At 40.7% G+C, this 14,941-nt stretch overlaps 1 protein-coding gene across 1 annotated transcript in view; it reads left to right on the top strand.

The window, feature by feature from the left end:
* The first annotated feature begins 760 nt into the window (after positions 1-760).
* Positions 761-14,941, top strand: part of OVCH1 (ovochymase 1) — a 45,756-nt gene continuing 31,575 nt past the window's right edge. The window contains 10 exon segments of the mRNA XM_046011802.1: positions 761-781; positions 1,390-1,566; positions 1,844-1,941; positions 2,717-2,889; positions 5,869-5,964; positions 6,613-6,764; positions 8,238-8,345; positions 8,347-8,488; positions 10,515-10,638; positions 14,610-14,620. Coding sequence (XP_045867758.1) covers positions 761-781; positions 1,390-1,566; positions 1,844-1,941; positions 2,717-2,889; positions 5,869-5,964; positions 6,613-6,764; positions 8,238-8,345; positions 8,347-8,488; positions 10,515-10,638; positions 14,610-14,620 — 1,102 coding nt within the window.

Consider the following 14,941-nt stretch of genomic DNA (forward strand, 5'->3'; position numbering starts at 1 on the left):
GTCCTAATTTTTTGATACAACACAAACCCATTATAAATTCTGGCTTCCTTCCTCTCTCAACCTCAAGTTATCTTACGACAAAATAATGCTTCTAGAAAAAATATGCTGACATATCAATCTTACCAATGAATTCATTTGTATAATCTTACATGATGGATCCTACCGCTTTGGCCCATTCCACTGAAGCTAGGAACACAACCACCCAGGAAGGGGATAGCAGCTGTAGACCTGATCTTTTCACAGCCACTCTGAATATTCTTGAATGCCAAGGGCTTCAACAAGCTTCTTACAAGGTGGGGCAGTCCCATTACTTCCTCAATAAACTTCCACGAGTCTTCCTCTTTTCAGAAGGGGGCTTGCCTGTGTCTTGGATGGGTGACCAGCTTCCTCACTCAGGCTCAAGCCACCCTCCCGGGGCTGAGACAGAATTCTCCTGTGCTGAGCGTTCCAGGCCACTGATCCCCTTGCTCCTGGGATCCGGCGGAGCCCTCTGCACACCTGTGGAGGCGCAGCGCGGTGGGACGAGGGGCGGCTACGGCCCGGGGACGACCAGGAGGATCGGGAGGGTAGGGGTGCTGGAGGTCAGCCATAGCTGTGAACCCAGCCGCGCGAGGCAAGTGCACCCCCTCGGCGCGGGCGCAGGAGTGAAGAGCGCGGCGGGCGCTTCCGGGCGGGAGGGTCTGCACGGCGGGGATCGCTGTCCCCGCGCGGCGTCTGCAGCTGCGGCGGAGGAGGTGGTGTAGTCCCCGCGCTCGCGACCATGCGGGCGCCCGTGGGCCAGGTCTGGGCTCTTGCTCGCCGCAGGCCTCCCGCAAAGCCTCGGTGAGCTCGGACCCCGGCGTCGAGGCTGCGGGCGGGGGCTGAAGACTGGCGACGGAGGCGTCTTTACTCCTTCAGCCCTGAAGAAGGAAGGGTGAGGGGCTGGTCCAGGCGCGGAAATTCTCAAACACGGGCCCGCGCCAGGGTTTCTTCTGGAGAGTCTTTAAATTCTGGAGTTCAAGGTTTTAGGCACTTGGGCTAAGGAGCCTTCTCCACGGAAGAATAGCCAATTAGAAGTAATTTTAAGGTCAACTATCTCTCTCTTTTCTGGAGTAGCATATGTTCTCCAGTATCTTTAATACACCCTAAATACAACGCTCCCCTCCCCCGCCCGCCCCGGAGTACGCCGGGAACGGATGGGGGGTGGGGCGGCTGGCTCCTCCCGCCCCCCACGTCCTTCTGGGCGCGTCCTGAAGCCAGTTCCAGTCAGCAAGGGGTAATTGTGGAATGGTCTCAGGAGTGTCTTGAGACAAGAAGGGGGTTGCCTGCTGCTGAGTGAGATCAGAACATTCATGCCAGGCCAGGAGAATCTGAAGGTGGAATCTTGATCAAGTGAATCCTTCCATAAAGTGCTCTGGGTGTGTGTACCCACACACGCGCGCACACACACGCTGTCTCTGCCACACAGGACTGAAGTGTGGGATCCGTGCGGTTGATGTGAAAAGTACAGAAACTGTCTTGGCAACTGGGATCTTCCGTAGAGTTACTGGTTGGAGAAATTCAACAGTCCGCGGACATCCGTGGTGGGTCAGCATAACCAAAGCAGCGATTTCTTAATGAGAAATCTTACGGTTTTTTTCTTGTTTCAAATATCACAACTCCAGGCTGTTAACATGTAATTTTTTTCTTGACCCTGCTCAACCTCTCTGTCAGAAGGTTTACTTCATAGGAAATTTCTTCCTAACCAACTATATCGGTAACTTAGCAATGTTATATAGGAGAGTTGATTTCAAGTGTTTCTAAGGGAGATGACACCTATGGGGACACCTATATGAGTTATGTTTGTGCATTTCTTCTTGGGCAGGTCTCCCTAAAATCAGGTGAGCATCACTTCTGTGGAGGAAGCTTGATCCAGAAGGATCTGGTTGTTACCGCAGCACACTGCCTGGTTGGCCTCAATGAGTAAGCTGTGGATTTCCATTATCATTACTCACTTATCAAACCTCGATTACTAGCTGTACGACTGGGAGATTTGAAGCTCTAAATACTATGGGAAGTTCAGTCTCAGTCCCTTTCTGAATTTTTCCACCTGGTCCAGCCACTCATGGACCTTCCTGATCCCCAGAAACTTGTATCAGGATTATCTTACGATTTCCTGTACCTCTTACTCTACTAATCAGAGTCCCCAAAGATCCCAGATTAGTCTCGATAATTTTTGAAGTTGGTAGTGAGGTGGAGGTGATGATTACTTGTTCTAATGAAGTACTGACATCAAATGTTTAATGGATGTTCCAAAATTTTAATAATCTGAGTTTCAGTCATTAGGAGGGAAAAAATACTGTGGAAATAACTGATACTTAGCTAGGTTGAGAGTACTAATAATAATGAGAGTTCTAGGAACAATTTTTATATCTTTTTAAAAATGATAGAGCATATGTATACAAGTATAAAAGAAAAAGAGGCCAGTCTTAAATACTTTATGCAGAAAGACGTTTGATGGTGGGGGAAGGGGGTTCACGGAACGCAAACACTCTGATGGAAATTCATGACTTTTCGCAGATCCCTATGATTTATAGGCAATTACGATGGTAGTAATCATTAATAGAGGTGCATCTCCTTTTAAGACTTAGAAATGCTTAAAGGTACACTAATCACTTCTCATTTACTTATGTGAAACCAAGGCAGTCGTTCCTGGGGAAACAGCTATATTTATTGAAACATTTTTCTTTGGTTTTAGGAAGCAAATTAAGAATCTGACTGTGATTGCTAGGCAACACAGCCTCTCCCAGAAGGGTGTACATGAACAGAAGAGTCCTGTCTCAAAAATTATTATCCATCCTGAGTACTGCAGACTTGGACATATGAGTTCTGATATTGCACTGCTCTACCTAAAACACAAAGTTGAGTTTGGTATGTAGGGGAGTTAGCACATGAAAAAGTGTAGGAGAAAACGGTGCTTTATTAATCCTGTACCAGTTAATTTTAATTTCTGTGCATACATCTACTAATATTAGAATAGCTAAGTTTTATTCCTTTTTATTCTGTTTTTTTTTTAAGGATTTTATTTATTTGGCAGAGAGAGAGATCATAAGTAGGCAGAGAGAGAGGAAAGCAGACTCCCTGCAGAGCGGAGAGCCTGAAGCGGGGCTCGATCCAGGACCCTGAGATCATGACCTAAGCCGAAGGCAGAGGCTTAACCCACTGAGCCACCCAGGTGCCTTTTTTCCCCAAAGGTTTTATTCTTTTTTAAAATTTTGTTTATAAGTTATAAAAAATACTGGTCCCAGACACAAATTACATATGCTTAATCTGTATTTTAAGTACTCTTTTGTCTTGGCTGGGCTACATTCTAGACTTATACTCAGCTCTAGCCAGGGAGTTTGGGACATTTGAAAGTGTTCTCAGAGAGTTCTTCTTTTTGTCATTATTGTGGACCAGATAGCTGACACTCAGCACAGGTAATCTAAGCATTTTGGATAAGAATATTAAAAATCTGTTTTTAAAAATGCAAAAAAGAAAAGTTTTCAGTGACCCGAAACAATGAGCACAAATCTAGAGGCGTTGGCCAGGTAATGAAGCAAGCCATTGCCTTTGAGTCATCGAATTGATTTTTAAGAACCTAGAGCTTTAATTGCTCAAGCAAGGAGACTGCATAGGAGGAGGGGTAGGGAATGGGAGAGTCTGGTTGGAGTCTCCCATGTAACTCCTGACTTCCTGGCAGGTAATGCTTGAAAGGTTGGGGGAAAAAAGAGGGGAAAATATGTCACATAAAGTGAGGGAATAAGGAAACTTACCTGTTTGATTATTGGCTCCATAATCATGAGCAAGCTTTCATTCAAGTTTAATGCTAGAATTCTCATTACCTGTGACCAAAAGAAACTATTGCCCCATTTTTCTGTTCCCCTTTATAGAAAAGCTATGAAGCTCCATTTATGATAGGGAGGTTAATTTCCTCTCCTCAGTTCTCATAATTACATGTATTAAGTTTGAGCTATCTGTTAGACATCTGAGTCAGTCAGACTCTCACACCCCTTACTCCCCCCAGTTTGCTCTTGTCTTAGTCACTGACCTCCATGTTGTTAAATTCAAAGGTAAATTCTCAACCCTCAGCTTACTTGAAGGAGTTCTGACAGAGTTGCTCATACCATCCTGGAAACACTTCTTCATTTGAGTTCCAGGAGTCCCTTGGTTTGCCTTCTACCTCTTTTTTCACCCTTTACTGGTTTTCTATGATGACACCTCCTGTGCCCTCTTATTGTTGGCATGCTTTTCTCTATCTGTCCTCACTCCTTTAGTGTCCTCATCCAGGATCAAGACCTAAAACACCATCTGTTTGAAGACTATCCCAAATATTGTCTGTCTAGCCCAGGTTCCTTTAGATTACACACGCTGCTGGGATTACTAGTAGTTGTATAGCTAACTGCCTACTGGTCATCCACCTGGATGGCTAATGGGCATCTCAAACTTAATATGGTTAAAACAGAATCTTGATTATCGCCTACATCCTAAATCTCCTTTACCCATAGCCTTCCATTTTGATTAACGACAATTCTATCTTTCCTGGTACTCAAACTAAACACTTTGCATTGGGTCTTGATTCCTCTTTCTCTCACATTGATTCTTCTTTCTCCCAGAAAAGTCCTGTTGCTTCTGTCTCACCCTCTCTACTCTTAGCATCCTGTTCCAGGCTACCGTCCTTTCTTGCCTGGCTTAATTTTAGTAGTCTCTTAAATTGTCTTTAACTTCCTCTTTTGCATGCCTAATGTTTATTACTAACCCAACAATCAGACAAATACCTTTTGAAATATGAGTTACGTCACTCTGTTCAAAACCCTTCAGTGGTTCTTTGTTCTACTCAGATGGAAATCAATGTCTTCACCAGTTGACATCTCTGCCCTCCTGGCTCTACATCTGATCTGTTGTGTATGTGTGTGAGTGTGTGTTTGCTAAACTTTTTTTTGCTTAATGTGTTCTAGCCATCTGGCCAACTGTTCTTCAAACATATATGACATGACCCCTCTGTAGGGACTTTCCATTCTCTTTCTTCTTCTTCAAATGCTTTCTGCTCAGATAACTGCATGGTTCCTTCCCTTGGCTTTTCAAGGCTTTACTCAAATGTCATCTGCTCAATGAAACTTGCCATGACTATAAATTTCAAATAACATTTCCCAGGCCATCCCCCCTAATCTCCAGATTTCAGAACTTCTTTACCCTACCCTGATTTTTCCAGAGTGATAGTACCTAACCACCAAATAAGTTATTTTATTTATTGTTTGCATGCCCACTTCTCCAATACACACTCTTGTATGTAAGGGATTTATCTTTCTGCTCATTCACTGAGGTCTAGAAGAGGGCTTACCACATAGTAAGACTCAATTACTCTGAGGGAAAACTATCTTTTAAGAACAAGGGTCTACACTAAAATGTTAATAGTTTTGGAAGATCATGGTAGTGCATATGACATTGGATTATGGTCTTCCTTGTTTCACTTTTTCTGCATTTTTTCTAAATTTCTATAAATATGAGAGTTTTGTTTGTTTGTTTTTGAAAAATATATGTCAGGGGTGCCTGGGTGACTCAGTTAAGCCTCTGCCTTCAGCTCAGGTCATGATCCCAGGGTCCTGGGATCGAGTCCCTCATTAGGCTCCCTGCTCAGTGGAAAGCCTACTTCTCCCTCTCACTCTGTCTGCCATTCTGCCTACTTGTGCTCTCTATTGCTCTGTCAAATAAACAAATAAATAAAATCTTTAAAAAAATAAAATATGTCAATGTTACTTTTAGGGAGAGAATATAGAAGCTATGAAATTAACTGGATGTCCCTTTTCCAAATATATTCAAGACTTGTCTATCTATGAGTCTTATAATTTTCTGTTATTGTTGTTTTTCCAGGAACTGCTGTTCAGCCAATCTGTCTTCCCCATAGAGATGAGAAATCTGAAGCAGGGATTCTTTGCATGACCACTGGATGGTGCAAGATCTCAGAGAGTAAGTGGCATCAAAAGGAAACAGGGGGCGCCTGGGTGGCTCATTGGGTTAAAGCCTCTGCCTTAGGCTCAGGTCATGATCCCGGGGTCCTGGAATCAAGACCTGCATCAGGCTCTCTGGTTGGCGGGGAGCCTGCTTCCCTCCCACTCTCTCTGCCTGCCTCTCTGCCTGCTTGTGATCTCTGTCTGTCAAATAAATAAATAAAATCTTAAAAAAAAAGGAAACAACAGTAGTTCTTCTAGGTTTCTTTGTCCATGAGAAGCAGGAATTTTATTGGCCATGAGTAATCCATTTATCCTGTTTTGCTTTTGTTTTCCCCAAGTTATGATCCAGTGAGATTTCTGGTTGTCTTCTCCATAAAAATGACTACACTTAAGGCTCTACACAAAACTTCTCCTGCTGCCCATTTTGGTTAAGTGTGTCAGAAAAAGAAAACCAGCAGTAATTATGACAAATGAAGAAGAATACAGTAAAAGGATAATCAGGAAATAGTAACAATGGTTAAACTTACTTGTCTTTAATGTTGTGATTTTTTTTCTTTTTTTCTTTTTTTACGGTGAAGTATTTCACAAAATACAAAAAAGTTTCCCTCTTGGGGAAACTTCAGTGAGGACAATGGTTGTCTAACTTACCAGACTGTCTCCACAGCATCAGAATATTCAAACATCCTCTGAGAAGTAGAACTTCCCCTCATGGATGACAGAATGTGTAATAGTGTGCTCAAGCGTATGAACTTTCCTCTTCTGGGAAGGACAATGATGTGTGCCAGGTGTCCAGATGGGAAAAAGGATGCCTGCCAGGTAAAATATATCAGTCAGCCTGGTTATGCAGTATCATGTAGGCAATAGTGGATTCTGCCTTTCTCCATGAGTTGCTTTTGCAGAATTACTGCTTCAGAATTCTTTTTTTGTTCATCTTTCTGCCATGTTTCTACTGAAAAAGTTTACTTGACCCGGCCTGAGAGCATTCTTTCCTGTTCCGTGCCCTTTCTTATCCCCACCCTTCTTTTTGGAGAAAGGGAGGGAAGGAATGCAGGGGAGTTGGTTTCAGCATTTCCAACCTAATGGAAGGAAACAAGAGCACTTTGGCAAAATTAGGTCTATCTGTGAATTATTTTTCATTCCACCTTTTGATAAACATTGTGATATTTTTTAAGCCTTTAAGGCAGAATGCAATGCTTGCACAAAATTTGACCAAAGATGGCATAACTATTGTAACGGTTGGATAAAATATATGAATGACCTCCCAAGGCTGACACAGCAACTTACCAAGAAGACTGATCTTCACAAGACAGAGAGGGAAAGGGAGACTAACTGGTGAAAGACAGGCATTTTAAGTTTTAGATGGAGATGACAATTTACTTGGAAAGACATGAAAACAAAACAAAACTGGAGGAGCAAGCAACTTGGAATTACTATGGGAAGCTCCCTAAAATTATCTTTTGGAAAAATTTTGACTTTTGTTCTGGGAAAGGGGGGGTGCAGGTGGGAGGCTATAACAGGACAGGGACCAGGAAGAGTTTGGAAGGGAGGAGACAGCAATTTAGAATTATGCCACTTTCTGAATTGGAACCCAAGTAGTTTAATGGTGCTCAATCCTATCTGCTTCCCTGAGAGACCCTCTTTTTTTGGATTAAGCATTCAAACAATCCTGTGCCTTTTGAAGAGGGTTTAATGCATACAGAATTGACACATGTTCTCAAAGCAACACATGATTCTGAAGGATTATTAACGGATCCTAAAATCATGGGTTCTTCATCCTCTAGTCCAAGAGCCAGCAGTCCTTTACAGGTAGCCCCTGGGACAAAGTTAGGCTTCTGTTCTGTTCTCAGAGCCTTCCGCTGTTGCATGAACTTGGAGATTCTATTCACTGGTGCTGTAGACTTGGATATGACCCAGTCTTTCCCAGCAATTCCAGATGACAAACTAGAGTGAAAGACTGTTCTGTAAACTCCCCCTGCTCCTTCTAGGGTTTGGAATGTACATGGTTGTTCCCAAAACAAGTAGGGACAAGAGAGAAGTTAAATGGTAGCTTGACAAGATTGCAGACACTGATTAGAAGGAAGTTACATCTAGGTAAAAAGACAGTACCTTAAAACCAATAGTGAAGAGACAGAAAGGTGGACTAAAAAAAACATTGATGGACAGTAACCAGTGGCTATCTATGCCTCTACTACTTCTCTCTTTGAGATGAGTGCTATTGTTTGTGGGGCTACTAAAATATTTTTAACTTGTGAATATTTTCAAGTTTTTTCTTTTTCTGTGCTATGAAAGAGAGCCTCTGGAAGTCCATTTGTTTGTAGAAGAGACAGTGGAATCTAGGTCCTTGTTGGGATAAGTTCTTGGAAAGCTGGTTGGACTAGAGATTGGACTTCTCTAAGAAAAAAACCATAGAAGGGCATCGCTGGGCATTTTCTCCAAGGTGTTTGAGTTGATGGTCAGAACATACTCACAGGTAGGTGTAATTTCTGTGAATTCATCCTTCCATTCTAAATCAAATGCTTATATCAAGGGTAGTTACTCTGGTATGTTGCAGGTATAATAGAACTAGGCTCTGAAAGCACAAGTATGTCTGATTTTCAATTCCTAATCCAATATATATTAACTTAAATCTCTAAATTCATGAGAACTGATAACTTTCAATATAACTTAAACTCAACTTGGACATAACCTAGATCTTCAAGTTTATGTTCATGTAGATTTTCATGAGATATGGGTCTTTTTTTTTTTTATTCATAAGATTTAAAAAGTAACCATTGAGGAAGTGTTCTTTCTTCATTTATCCAGCTGACATATCTTTTCCTCTAAATTAGTTTATCTTTTTAAATTTTTTTTCTCACCATAGCACATAGCCTTCCCAATGTCCATCACCCAGCCACTCCATTCCTCCCACCCCTCTTCGCTTCAGCAACCCTCAGTTTGTTTCCTGAGATTAAGAGTCTCTTATGGTTGGTCTCTCTCTCTCTGGTTTCATCTTGCTTCATTTTTCCTCTCTTCCCCTATGATCCTCTGTCTTGTTTCTCAAATTCCTCATATCAGTGAGATCATATGATAATTCTTTCTCTGATGAACTTATTTCACTCAGCGTAATACCCTCTAGTTCCATCCATGTTGTTGCAAATGGCAAGAGTTTGGGTTTTTTGATGGCAGCATAATCCATTGTGTGTGTATATATATATATACCACATCTTCTTTATCCATTCAGCTGTTGATGAACATCTAGGCTTTTTCCATAGTTTGGCTATTGTGGACATTGCTGCTATAAGCATTCTGGTGCACGTGCCCCTTCGGATCACTACATTTGTGTCTAGTTTAGGACACTAAAAATAAAGGACTCTTTTCCCTTTTCTCCCATTCACCTTTGTTAATTTTACTTGACAAGAGTGGAGAAAATAAGGGAGGCTTTGGAAAGTTGTTTTTGTTTTGCAACACTAAAATCTAGATTAGAAAAACAAATGTGGCTCAAGAGATGCCAAACCTATCCTCAAGGAACTTCCCTGCTATTTGGGAAGACAAAGGAGTAAATTGACCAATGTGACAAAGGTAACGCCTGAGCATCGAGGAGAGCTCTGAGGAGCTCAATCCTGAGGGACCAGAAGGTGTGCCATACAAAGGGGTGACACCCACGCAAGGAATGCCCAGGGGCAGCCTCCGTAGAATAGAGACGTAAGGATACATGACTAACAAGAACAAGCAGCTGAGTACGAGAACAAGATTTTTTTCAAGGCCAGAACCCAGAGCGTCAGAACCCAATGTTCTCTCCATCCCACCAGTGTTCCCTCACTGTCATCCACAATCAGCTACCTTGCTGATGATTCGAGAAGCACCACTGTGACTGGTCCAGCTGAACACCACTAGAGCAGGCTCACCACTGGCTCTCATTTGGGCATCAGAGTGAAAGTGCTCTGTTCGTTGTTATAGCTGCACAGGGAAATATTCTCCTGGTAGCAATTCTGTTCAGTTTTCATCACCTGGAAGAAAAGGTTAAAAAGACTAACAAGCCCTGAACTAAGGTTAATGATAACAATATTTTAAAAGGGCAATGGAATCAGCCAATAACAGTTAATTCCACAATCAAATGAATAGCAGAATGTGACGATTTATTTAAATAACACTTCCTTGACATCTTCTTTCTAAGCTTCTCATCCCATAGTTGCTTATTTTTTCTAGCTTTCAGTAATTAGAATGTGACCCTGGAAGCTGAAATTTCTGAGTGCATGATAGAGGCTTGCCATGTCATTGCTAAAATTTGTGTACTTTTACTTTAGTATTTTTCTACATAGGTATTTTATTATAACCCAGAATATCCTAGTGAGAGATGGAGGAAAAAAACCATATTAGTTCCATATATAATGAATTTGAAGCCTCAATATGACTCATGATTTTGAAAACTGGATAAAGATATGTTAAATCTGAAGAACTTAGAGAAATTTTCTCAGTGAAGTCTGAGGTCATAATGTCTAAAAACATGTGTTCCCATAAATATAAATTATATAAATTACACAGCTTCAATCTGACTGTGTACCATATGTCTTGAAATTCTGTTCATAGCTGAGGTAAGTGATCAACTTTTCTACACTTTGAAAGCTTGTAGATCTCAAGGAACCGTGTTATTTGGAGAAAATGGCAAGATTCGTTACCCGCATTCCAAAGAGGGAAGCTTTTCTCGTTATTGGTATGTATCCAAGGTAGGAATGATTCTTGGGTTTCCCCCAAAATCAGGTCTTTAAGGGGCTATGTTTTGACATTTGTACCTAGTATCTCAGTTTCTCAACCTGATTAGCATAAAAGTCTGTATATTTCATCTGATATTTTCTATTTGGGAAGTATTTGCTGACGGATATTTCTGATATCCACTAATACGAACGAACCATCAGCACAAGTAGTATTAAGACTGGAGCTTACCTGAATTGATGTATTCAAATATACAACATTTCCTACTTACTGCTGTAATAATGGTAATACTTTGTTAAGTGTTGCCTAGAAGATGGAAAATAGCTCATGATCTATAAGCTTCAGTGTCTTTAAACTTTTTCTACATAATTTGTTCCCTCTATGGCTGAAGAAATCTTTAAGCTTTAGAAATAAGTTTTGCAAGTACTTCATTTTCTCACGTGTTGTGAATTAACTTCAGATCTTGTATGAACATTGAAAGGTGTGCGAAGGTAGATCACTGATCCGTGAGTTTATAATCTGGAAAGAAGGAAGAGCTGGGTAAGAAGAACTATACTATAAAACACGATCAGATAAGCTTTATAATTTATACTACCCATGTGTCGGGTGGTATTATTGAGAATGGAGAGGCTAAGACCCATTGCAATGGTTTGTCTGGTGTGTGTGTTTATACTATGGTCGGGGGGGTGGTAGGAATGTGTTAGTGAAGGGGGTAGTATTGAAACTAGTCATTGAAGGGTAGTTACAGTTTTGTAGCTCATGAAGTCTTTTGTAGCTCTGGTTTCTAGATTTCAACAGATCATGCCTGGCAGAGGGAGTTATGTGTGAGTAATGTCAGGGAGATGGAGAAAATTACGGTTGTTTGGACAATGTGTATCACAGGCAGCTGGATAGCAGTCCCAGCATAAATAAGAACTAGTGTGGACAATGAAGATTAAAAAGGCTGGTTAGGACTTAATTATAGAGCACCTTAAATCCCATGAGAAGAAGTTTGGACTTTTTGCCATAGGCAATGGGAGCTAAAATGGTGGCATGATTATAATTTATAAAATAAATGTATAAAGACTGGACTGCAAATACTTGCTATAAGTATACAAAGGAAATGATATGGCTTAATTGAAGCCCATATTTAAATGTCTTAAAAGTGTAAGTTGACTTTCTGTGCATCAACCTACTAATAATATAATACCATTAAAGCCTTTGCCATCTTTTCTTAAAACTTTTAGAAAAATCGCATCTAGAATAAGAGTGAGAGTCTTGTTTTATTAGAGCCTGGATGGGGAGAGTTGGGAGGGGTCTCCAGGTACAATCTTTAGAGAGGGGCATTGATAAGCTGGAAATTGTCTGAAGGACAATGGCCAAGATGGAAAGGAATTTGAAACAATATCTTGGTGATTTTGATCCAAAGAAGACTTGAGATAAGGAAGGAACTTAATCCGAGGAAGCGGATTTCAATCCAAATACAGTAATCTCTAACTTGAGAGATCTCCGAGACTTAATGGCCTTCCTCAGGAGTAATGAATTTCGTTTATAAGTAGATATTTGAGAAGAGCATGGATGGCTGTGGGTGAAGTTCTAGAAAGCACTGATACATTACGTTAAGAGATTGCAGATGGCAGCCAGTTTACCCTCAAACACAGAGAACCTGCAGTTCAACTTAGACAATGAAGTATTGAAGAGATTTCTGCAAGAAAGACTTTCAAGGTGAAAGTGGTATATTAGTGTTAGATATTGCAGAAGTCAAAGTGAGGTCAGATAGGGGCACCTGGGTGGCTCAGCTGGTTAAGCATCTGCTTTTGGCTCAGGTCATGATCCCGGGATCCTAGGATTGAGTCCCATATCGGGCTCCCTGCTCAGTGGGAAGCCTACTTCTCCCTCTCCCTCTGCTGCTCCCCCTGCTTGTGCTCTCTGTCAAATACATAAATAAAATCTTTTTTTAAAAATGAGGTCAGATAAATTGCCATTGGATATGGCAGTTCAAAATTTAGCAGCTAATTCAGTGGATTTATAGGATTAAGAGCTATATTCATAATTGACTAAGCGATTTTTGAAGACTTGGTATCTTTCCTTCACCAAGTAGGTGATAAATATTTTTATCAAAGCTTTATGATGTGTCAGACACTGTTTCAGGTGCTAGAAATAGAGCACCTGAAATTATATGTGAATGAAACACAAATACTTCCTTTGTGGGGCAAGTTGGAAAGTGGAGAATGGGGGTAGTACAAATCATTAATTAAGTAATAGTAAGTAACTCTAGTAACTAAAATTAAATAATAGTAAGAAGTGGTAAGTGCTATGCAGAAAAACACAGAAAGAAAGAGGGTTGGTAGTGCAATATTAGAGAAGGTGGTCGGGGAAAACCTCACTAGAAAGATGATATTTGGACAAAGACTTGAATAAGATGAGGAAGGGAGTCATACAGGTCATCTTGGGAAGGAACATTCTTTGTAGAAGGAACAGCATGTGTGAGGGAGGAAAACTTTTAGTATATTTGGGGAAGATTTGGATCAGAGTGCTAGAGCTAAGTGAGAGAGTAAAGTGGTCATGGTTGGCATGATCAAACTTACAGGACACATGAAGGACATGGGATTTCACTGTAAGATGTATGGCCATTGGAGGATGTTGAGCAGGTAAGCAACAGGACCTGATGCATTTAAAAAGGATCACTTTGGCTGCTGTATTAAAAATACACATTAGATGGGAAAGGCTAAGAGCCTGAAAGACTAATTACTGCAATAGTCCAAGGAAGCATGGTGGCTTGGGACCGCTTGGACCAGGTTTGTAACAGTAGAGGTGGTGAAAAGCGGTGGGTCCACAGGATTTGATAGTGAGTTGAAAATATAGGTTGTAAGAGAGAGAGCCTTATGATTAACATGAGGGTTTTTGACCTGTTGGAGGGATGACGCTGCCACTGTTTTTGATGAAAAAGACAGTTAACAGTGAAGAGAAAGAGGAAGATGGAACTGTGGCTTTTGGGTAGTAGGACAGGTTTCAAGAGAAGCAGGTTTGGTTTGGTTTGGTTTTGTTGTTTTGTTTTGTTTTGTTTTGGGGAGGAATGGGTTAGGCCTAACTACACGTACAAGGAGAAGAGAGAGTAAGGGAGAGGAGTCAAGAGAAATGTATAAATACATGAAGGAAGTTTCATGAGAACACAACAAATAAGGAAGTTTTAACTTTGAAAAAAAGGTGAATAATTACCTTCCTGGGAAAGCAAAAAAAAATTTCAGGTTACCTATAGGAAAGTTAAATAAATGTATACTAGATGTCTTCTTAGATGTTACAAGCTTTTAGTTGCTTCAAGTTTAGAGGATATAGTTGAGATTAAATAGTTAAGATTTGTAATAGCATATAGGACTCAAATAAGAGTCAAGAAGAGATGAATAAGACTTTCAATAATTTTACAACTCAGTATTAGCATGAATTTATGCTGTATTTCAGCACATCTAAAACAAACTGGTTGTAAAATTCATTGTTATTTTATGTATCAATAAAGAAATAAAAAATACCCAAGATTAGGAGATTTCCATATAAAAACAGAACACCAAAGACTATACCTTCAGTGTAAGGCTAAACAAGGCACAGTCCTGCCCACATGGAAAGTTATATGCCTCAAACCTTGACACTGGATGTAGGGGGTGGTAAAAATCTTCTCTGAGAATTCAAATCACAAACTAATACTTATGCAGGTCTATTGTCTATAATGTCCACCGCCAGTATAGTCTGAAACACCTCAAGCAGAAAAATTCAGTAGGATGAAGTTGACAGTGCTCCAAAGTGACTGATCAAAGATAATTTCTTTCTGGAAGAACCATTTCCATCTAAATCTAACAGAACTGTAAGACTCCTCTTTAAGATCCTTCTGATTTTAGAATGTTCAAATGTGTGTGGGGGGGGTGGGGAATGTGCTTTAGAAATGTAATAAGATAGGGAATCATTTTGTATACTTAGTGATTCCTGCATTATGCTAAACAGCCTGGAGAATGGTAGGTTTAATTCCAGATGGAGTTAATTAATGGTAAAGTTAGAAACAGATAATGCAAAGAAGGAGCAAGGAGTTATAGCTTCTCCAAGCCTATCTTTATTCTTTTAGGTGGTAGCTAAATTCTCAGACATGGCAGATACACGAACCTCAGGTGGTCTCCCTCATTCCAGGCCCATGGGACACATTGCATTTCTTAGAGCCTAGAACAGTGCCTGGTATATAATAATGCTCAATAAATATTTGAATAGGTAAATCAATGCTTACTGTTGGTCCCCCTCTCTCACTTAGCTTGACTAGATCTCAGAATCCTTTTTAACACAGC

The sequence above is a fragment of the Meles meles genome, chromosome 7 (genome assembly GCF_922984935.1).
Source record: "Meles meles chromosome 7, mMelMel3.1 paternal haplotype, whole genome shotgun sequence".
NCBI lineage: Eukaryota > Metazoa > Chordata > Mammalia > Carnivora > Mustelidae > Meles > Meles meles.